The sequence below is a fragment of the Halichondria panicea genome, chromosome 10, assembly GCF_963675165.1.
Source record: "Halichondria panicea chromosome 10, odHalPani1.1, whole genome shotgun sequence".
In the NCBI taxonomy this organism is placed as follows: Eukaryota; Metazoa; Porifera; class Demospongiae; order Suberitida; family Halichondriidae; genus Halichondria; species Halichondria panicea.
This window is the reverse complement of record NC_087386.1, coordinates 2835366-2843877: the sequence shown is the minus strand read 5'-3', so window position 1 is coordinate 2843877 and position 8512 is coordinate 2835366. Positions and strand designations below refer to the sequence as shown.

Below are 8512 nucleotides of genomic sequence, written 5' to 3'. Positions count from 1 at the left end.
TCTGTGTACGTGTGTCTGTCTGTGTGTGTGTGTATTCCAGCAGTAACTGCTCAACGGTTGCAATGCGACGAAAACTAACAGCTTCTATAGGCTTCTAGCCACGTTCTCTTGGATTTTGATTTGTGGATTAGCAAACTAAAGCTTCTTTCTCGAGTTATGGCTAGTTTGACTCACATTGAAGGCTGTTGCAGTCTCTTCAGAATCTTTCATAGCATCATCTGTTCGTACAAACTTTCTATTCAACATATGAGTTAGCCTTGCGCTAAAGCGCTAGCTTTTTGTTAGCTACAAGACTCAGAAAATATCTGTCAAGAAAGAAGAAAATTGATTCTTCCAGGATCTGTAGTTCAGTGTATATAATATCTAAGAAGAAAAGACCTGTGTACATGCATTATCTATATTGTTATATGGTAGTGTTTTGTGGCTTACCAGGCCCTCAAGATAAAGATGATTCTGCCAGGAGGATCTGGATCTTGGGTCTTGGATATCACACATGGGGAATGAGCGCGCATGCGCATTACATACACAGGAATAATTAAAGGGTGTGTCCAAAGAGATCAATTTCACAAATGGCTACTGCTAGCTAGCTGTTCAAATATAAAAACAAAAATAAAAAAATAAAAACATCGGCTGTAATCGGATCGCTGGCGCTACCTTAAATAATTCTAAGGAAGTACAAGCTCTAAGTTCACAATTTGCCACACCATAGTTCAATGGCTTTTGGGAAGAAAGAGTTATTATAGACCGAGTTCAATGGTTTTTGGGAAGAAAGAGTTATTATAGACCGAGGTTCTGCATAAAACTGGAGCAAGAGACATTTTATTAACATGTGTTTTTTTTTTTTTTTTTTATGAAAGATTTAGCAATTAATTGCAAGGATACACAAATAGCTACAAAGCTAGGGTGAAGTGAGTCCTATAACATACGTTTTAATAGTTACAACATGTCAACTAGATGTGAATACAGATGAGACTTAAATGAACTTATACTAGTACAGTCTACTAAAGTAAAGTCCTTGTGGCTAACCAGCCTATTCCATATTGTGATTGCATGCGGAAAAAATGAGAATTTGTAAAAGGATGTTCTACATTGGTAGGGGACCAGAGTAAAACAGTTAACAGTTCTACTACTGTACGTCATATTTCTCTTGGTTGCTGGGTTGTTTGGGAAGTCAGTTAGATTGTGTAGTATTTTGAAAAGGTGGCAAAGCACCGCAGCAAGGCGCCTCAGCTGCAGAGAAGGAAGCCTGGTCAAGGTGAGTAATTCTTCACTTTTCAAATTCCATTTCTTCAGACAGACTCTCATAGCAAATCTCTGGACTTTTTCTAAATTGTTTATTTCACACTTGTGAAATGGGTTCCATACAGAGGATGCGTATTCCAGATGTGGTCTCACGAACGATGTATACAACTTTAACAGTGTTGTTGGAGAAGAATTCTCAGAGAACCTGCGATGTAGGAGACCTATCAACTTCCTTGTTTTATTACAAATCGTATTGATGTGAGTGTGCCAGCTCAAGTCAGCCGATATGGTAATTCCTAAATACTTGTAGTTAGAAACCTGCTGCAGTACATAACCATTTAGAAGTAGAGTTGGAGCCTTCAATGAGCGCGATGTTTTCTTAGAAACGGACATAAACTTACACTTGCCAAGATTAAATTCTAATAATTTAGTGTTCAAAAAATTTGAGACTTTAGAAATGTCCTTTTGAAGATTCACGTAGTCATTAGTAGATGTGATAACTCTGTATAAGGCCATGTCATCAGCAAACATATTTAGCTTACTGTCTTGAGAAATAACATCTGTGACTTGGTTTATGTACGTAATGAACAATAGTGGACCCAAAACCGAACCTTGGGGCACACCTGAGAGAACATGTAAGCTGTCTGAGTTACTGCCATCAATACCCACAAACTGTTTCCTCTCCAGTAAGTAGCTATGCACCCAGTTTAGTAAATATTTGTTAAAATTAAGTGACTGTAGATGTTTCAGAAGATTGACATGGAGGACAGTATCGAATGCCTTTTTGATATCAAAGAAAACTACGCATACTTCTTGACCTTGATCCAGGGCTCTACTCCAGTCTTCTATCACCTGTATTAGGGCTGAGATAGATGAGCGTGATGACATGAAGCCCCACTGCCTTGGAGATATAGGTGCCTGGTCGCACAGGTGTTCCTGACAAAGAGACTTAACGTGTTTCTCTAAAATTTTGCTTATTGTAGGAAGTATCGAAATTGGTCTATAGTTACTAACATGAGTGGGGTTGCCTCCCTTCAGTACAGGAACAACTCTATAGCCATCTTCCAGGCTGCCGGAAAACATCCAGTCGAGATAGAGGAATTGAAAAGAGACGTGAGTGGGGCACTAATACTTGCAGCAGTGCTCTTTAGCATCTTAGCAGCTACGCCATCACAACCCATAGATTTTCCAATTACAAGTTTGGTAAGGTCTTTAAATACTTCCTCTTCAGTGCACAGTAACTCTTCAGGACACCCAGAAGGGATCATGTTGCCAAATTGCTCCATGGAGTTGTTAGCCTGTAAGGGAGGGCAGTTACGATTGTAACAAGAGTGGAAGAATTTATTAAAAGCTTCAGCTTTGCAAGTTGCTTGGTCTATAGTTATGCCACTCTCTTCAAGGGTAGGAATAGAACAAGTTCTCCCATTTAGGGTTTTCACAGTCTTCCAGAATACTTTTTTATCCTTGGTATTCAATTGGGAGAAAAATTTGTTCTTGCTTTTTCTAATCATTGCCACCACACTATTTCTTTGAACTCTGTATTTCTCCTTATCCCTATGACAGTTAGACGATTTAGCTCTGTGAAAGTAAGTGTTCCTCCTAGTTATCCTTTTAATAATTTCTCTATTGATCCATGGGGTTTTACTTTTCACCTTGATAGTTCTACATGGAATACTGAGTTCCATAATCTGCAGGAATAGTGATTTTGTTGTATCGTATGGTAAGTGTCTCTTCTTAGGTGTGTCCTCGTTAGTAACTTATATTATACAGAATTTTGAATAGGTGGTACAGGCTGGCCAATGCCCTTCTCTGACCCAGCGCTGGTAGTTCTGCTTGTTTCAAATACTGAAATAGCTTATCGAGTAGTTCCACTGCTTTGGCAAACCTTTATTATGAACTGCTGGACCTTTTCCATATCCTCGACACATTTACAGTCAATGGCTTTTCCCTGGAGCGTGTGGAGACGTTCAAGTATCTAGGAATCCAATTTTCATCGGATCTTTCTTGGCATTCCCACACTAAGGCACTTTGTAAGAAATCGAGAAAACTTGTTGGACTGCTACACAGAAACTTCGCAACTCATTCTTCCCCTACTGTTATGCTGAAACTATACAAATCTTTCATTAGACCAAATCTAGAGTATGCTTCAATTGTTTGGAACCCACATGCACTTGAAATGCATTATCAAGGATATTGGAAAAAGTCCAAAAGTTTGCAATAATTAAAGGTTTGCCTAAAGCAGTGGGACTACTCATCAGCTATTTGGAACTTTTGAAACAAGCAGAACTACCAACGCTGGGTCAGAGAAGGGTATTGGCCAGTCTGCACCATTTATTCAAAATTCTGTATAAGGCCACTCCAAATGAGACTGTAGTTTCCCGTCATTTCCTGCTTTAGCTACCCCATTAATAGTCATTATGGACATTATTTCTCTAATTATCCAATGAAATACCGTATAGCAGGTAATGTTCGGGCCAAATATTCGTAGTTCAGCAATATTGAGACATTTCGTGGGTAATATTTGCGTGGTTGCAGCTTGCACTGCAGGTAAAGGTAGGCAAGGTCGCTTCATTCGTGGGTAAAATATTCGTGGTCAGACTTCCAACCACGAAAACCACGAATATTTTGCCCCACGAAAATTACACGCTATACGGTATTGAAATCACTTTTTTCTTGTTCTTTGTTGCCTCTAAGCACATGGTTGGCTGAATTGTTGTGGCTAATTAATTAAATTCATTGATGACGTAACAATTTATAATGATATTCATAGTAATGAAGATAATACTGCTCACATCCGCTTATAATTTACTGGAGTCTCTGACGGGAAACTATACAGTCTCATTTGGAGTGGCCTAATATAAGTTACTATATGAGGACACACCAGACAATTAACATACAATACAATACATGTTAACAATCTGTCTCTGACTCTAGTATCATGCAGAACATCGGTCATAGTAACTCCTTTTTCCCAAGGCCCATTGAACTGTGGAACAGGATTATGGCAAATTGTGAACTTATAATTAGCACTTGCAATTGTACTTCCTTAAAATCTATACTTAACAGTACTACCTGTGGAAGAATTTGGCCTAGCACTGCACAAAGGTGCCTTCAGAGACGCACTAGCACTCAGATATGGGTGGCAACCCAATGGCACCCCAATCACATGCGCTTGTGGCACCAACTTCTCAGTGGAACACGCGTTATCATGTGCCAAAGGTGGCTATCCCTCCATAAGGCATAACGAGATCAGAGACTTCACGGCCAACCTCATGTCGGAAGTTTGCCACAATGTCGCCATAGAACCACATCTACAACCCATCACCGGCGAAATTCTGTCAGGTGCATCTGCCAACACACAAGATGGTGCCAGATTAGACGTGGCAGCAGATGGTTTTTGGGGAAGCAGGTTTGAGAGAGCATTTTTTGATGTTAGGGTGTTCAACCCGTACGCTCCCTCAAACAGGCAACCGCAACTATCCACAACCTACCGCAAACACGAAAACATAAAGAAGAGAGCCTATGACCAACGAATCAGAGATGTAGAAAACTCGACCTTCACTCCCCTCATCCTGTCAAGTATTGGGGGCCTTGGACGTGCCGCTACCTCCACCTACAAGAGATTGGCGTCTCTCCTGTCAACAAAATGGGATCAGCCCTACAGCACCACCATGGGATGGATCAGATGCAGGCTGTCCTTCTCTCTCCTCAGATCAGCCATCATGTGCATTAGGGGGGCCCGATCAAGCCAAGGGCACGCCACCAGACAGCCCCCTATCGACCTAGTGACAAGCGAGTCCCTGGTCCCACCACACCCATGAACTAACTACACATGACTTATTTGCCTGCATGGTTCCTCGTTATTATTATTATTCTTTTGTACATGTAATTCTTCTTAGCCCCGAGATGGGAGAGCTATGAAAAAAAAAAAAATTAACTTACGCATTCCTTAGGGCCTATTTCCGGTGTCACAGGACACGGCCTCCCCCAGGACAGGAGCTCCAGGGGGGGTTCCGTCCTTAGGATATTTCCTCCCCCCGGAGTTTCTGTCCTAGGACAAAAGCTCCTACCCCAGGACCAGAGCTCCCCCATTCTGCGGTGCAGGTGAAAGTCAGTCCACAGGTAATCTGAGAAGACTAGTCTAGGCTACGAAGTAAACAGCCATAGACTAGATGCAATAGATGCTGTATCTATTATGTTATAGATCTCAATACTCAATAAATACAACAATGCAAGAGAAAGAAGTACAATAAATATAACCAAAAGTGCACAAATCATAAAGTGATACAACCAGAACAAAACCAATTACCTACTGGTTCATTGCGAATTTTGGCACAGCGATAGTGATACTACTCACTAAATTTGTCACACATGACCATATCCTCAAAAGAGTCCGGTCTCTTGCACATGCAGTATATTGTAATGGCAATGGTTTGTGGTGTTGGTCTTTTGGGCATCGCTTTCTTTGTGCGAGGGAACCGTGAGAGTTTGCCCTTCTCAAAGCACTTAATGAGATGTGCTCTCATTTTGGCCTCATCAAACACTAGAGAATCCACATTATCGTTCATAGCAGCGTGATTGCAGCAGCAATGCTAAATAGTCCGCAGTTGTTAGCACCCTCTTGCTGCTGGAGAGCCACCACAGAGCCCATTGCATTGAATTAATGGGCTATACACTTGTGCTATCTGGAGCTCAGTACTTGGGGAAAGCGTTATATGGACCTTTCCAGGTGCAGTCCATTTTCCCTCCCATTTGATGAGAATTGGCCATATTCTTTAGCATGACACTGCTGCCAACTGGATAACTCTACGACAAAAATGGCAAAAAGTAAGCTAAAGTTTGCTATATAAAATAATACCTTCAAAGAGTTATGCTTGTTGTCATACTGCTGCTTCTGTTTTTGCTGTGCAGCAGCAATGTTCTCCTTGGCATTGAGGTGACAGCGATCACGAATTTCCATCAACCTTCGGAGAATTCCATCCATGTCTTCTCCGTCTTCTTCATTTTCAGTCTCCTCTCCACTCAATTGGTCAGCATCTCCTCTATCTTCTATAGCGTCGGCACCATCTCGTTGATCCATATCAAAAGTAACAGCTTTCCGCGGGTGGCGATTGAACATTAAGAAAAAGGGTGTGTACTTTGATGACGCCTACAATCAAAAAATAAAAGCATGCATGATATAATAATTAAAATTTTACCTGTTTTGATATGCGATAGGCATAAAGAGCAGCAGAGAGATGCTGATCCCAGTCATCAGTACTAGAATCGATTACCTTCTTGAGAGTGTTCACTAGAGTCTGGTTGAAGCGTTCATCAAGGCCATTTGTTTGTGGGTGGTAAGCACTTGATACGCAGTGCTGTATGTCAGTCAACTGAAAAAGTCGGGTGTTGATTTCGTTGACAAATTATAACTCTCTTCCTTGGTCTGATTGAATCACTTTTGGCCACCCATGCCTGCAAAATGTGTCAAACAGAAATTTTGCTACACCTTCTGCTGATTTTGATGGGAGTGGGGCAGCCTCAGGCCACTTAGAAATAGTCTGAGAGCGTGATAATGTACTTGTTTCCAGAGCTTGTTTCAGGTAGAGGTCCTACTAAGTCAATACCAACTCTGTACCAGACCTTTGTCACAGGGATGGGATGTAGTTCTGCTCTGGGCTTCTGCAGTTGGTGATTCGTTCGTTGGCATTTGTCGCAGTGCTTGCAGAGCTGTATGACGTCAGCATGTAGGCCTTTCCAGTAGAAATCCTGAGCAACCTACATGCATGAAACAGATATAATTATACTTTATAAGATATGATGATAAATATACCTTTCCATAGGTCTTGTCTCTCCCAAAATGCATTCCATCCAGTCCATCGTGGCACATGTTTAGTATCCTGCTTTTCTCCTCTTGCTTCACCACAACTCTTCTCATTCTGTGCATGCCAGTGCTGTCCTTCTCAGGCAGGTATAAGCATTGTTGCTGCAGAGCATATCTTTGAACTTTGTCTCTTATACTTCTCTTGTCATTAGTGGAAAGCCCGTCTCTGTATTTCTTCTGGCCAGCATTGCTGGCAGCAGTCTTGTACAGCAGTATGTCCTCATACTCTTGTTGAGTAGGCATTCTGATTGCTAACAGTCTATACATTTCTCATGCACTCGCACGTACATACGCTTATACTATAGCCTTGACAGGGTACATGTACCCGGATGATATATCCTGGGGGCGGGGATTCTGTCCTAGGACGAAACCACCGGGGGGGGGAGGCATTGTCCTAAGACCGCAGGCTCCGGGGGAGAAACTGTCGCCCGGAGGTTCTATCCTATGACACCGGTACGGTCCGGGTACGAGTGTACAATCATAGATGATACAGTACTGACGTCAGTGCTCCAAGCTTGTGCTTGCTTTAGTGGCTGCAGCTTTGCAAGCTCATGCAGAAGATCCATGATGCCACTTGATGCTGGAGTCCTCCTTGAGCAACCTGTGCAGGAGACAGGTGCACCTATTCATCATGGACTGTTTCAGGCTAGAAATTATCCAGGAGTTCAATTTGTGCAGCCTGTACAAGAGACACAACTATCATTTCTGATAGAAGATGCCTTGCTACAATCAGTTGGTGGGCTTGGTATTGTGCAGGAGTCACTATATCAGAGAAACCTTCCTGCAGCAATGGTGACAGGTCTGCGCATTTAAATTTAAGGTGAGTGTTGTATTGATGAAGTTAGAATCTGTGTGAATTTTGAAACCTTCGAATCCCTATGTTGATTTATGACAGTGGCTTGTATTGTACGTAAATGGAATAGGTTAGTACATTTCTGTTTGTTCTTTGTGTTCCCAGGTTCCTGTTCAAAGTGTGAATCATCGTTAAAAGCTTACAAAGCAACTGTGACTCTCCGATGTAATGTATTTTTATATTTTTGTACTTTATAGAGTTGCACATCATTTGTTTTTCCACACGTTTAATTGTTACCATGCACATACTACGTATGGCAAAAATGATATTTTGAATACCGTATATATTTATATATAAGCGAGTATGTTTCGAGGGTATAAACTTTCGCCGAATGACCGTTATAGAGTGTTTTTGGCGGAATAACAGCCTTTTCGCAGCATGAATGCATGCGATATTAAATGAGTGGGTGGAGTGATTATATATCAATACTGTACATGTAGTAGTCGTACATAAGCTATTGACATCTTGAGCTGGGCCATCACTGCATGATACTGGAATCACGGTTCCTTTTCTTCCAGGCCAGTGTTGGTTGTCATGTGTGTGGCTCGTTATAG

At 41.6% G+C, this 8512-nt stretch overlaps 1 protein-coding gene across 1 annotated transcript; it reads left to right on the top strand.

The window, feature by feature from the left end:
- Positions 1-4298: 4298 nt before the first annotated feature.
- Positions 4299-5106, top strand: LOC135342473 (uncharacterized; the record flags this gene model as incomplete). The annotated part of the gene is made up of 1 exon (XM_064539204.1): positions 4299-5106. A coding segment is annotated over one exon (765 nt), but the record flags the coding sequence as incomplete, so codon positions are not given.
- Between the last annotated feature and the right edge of the window lie 3406 nt (positions 5107-8512).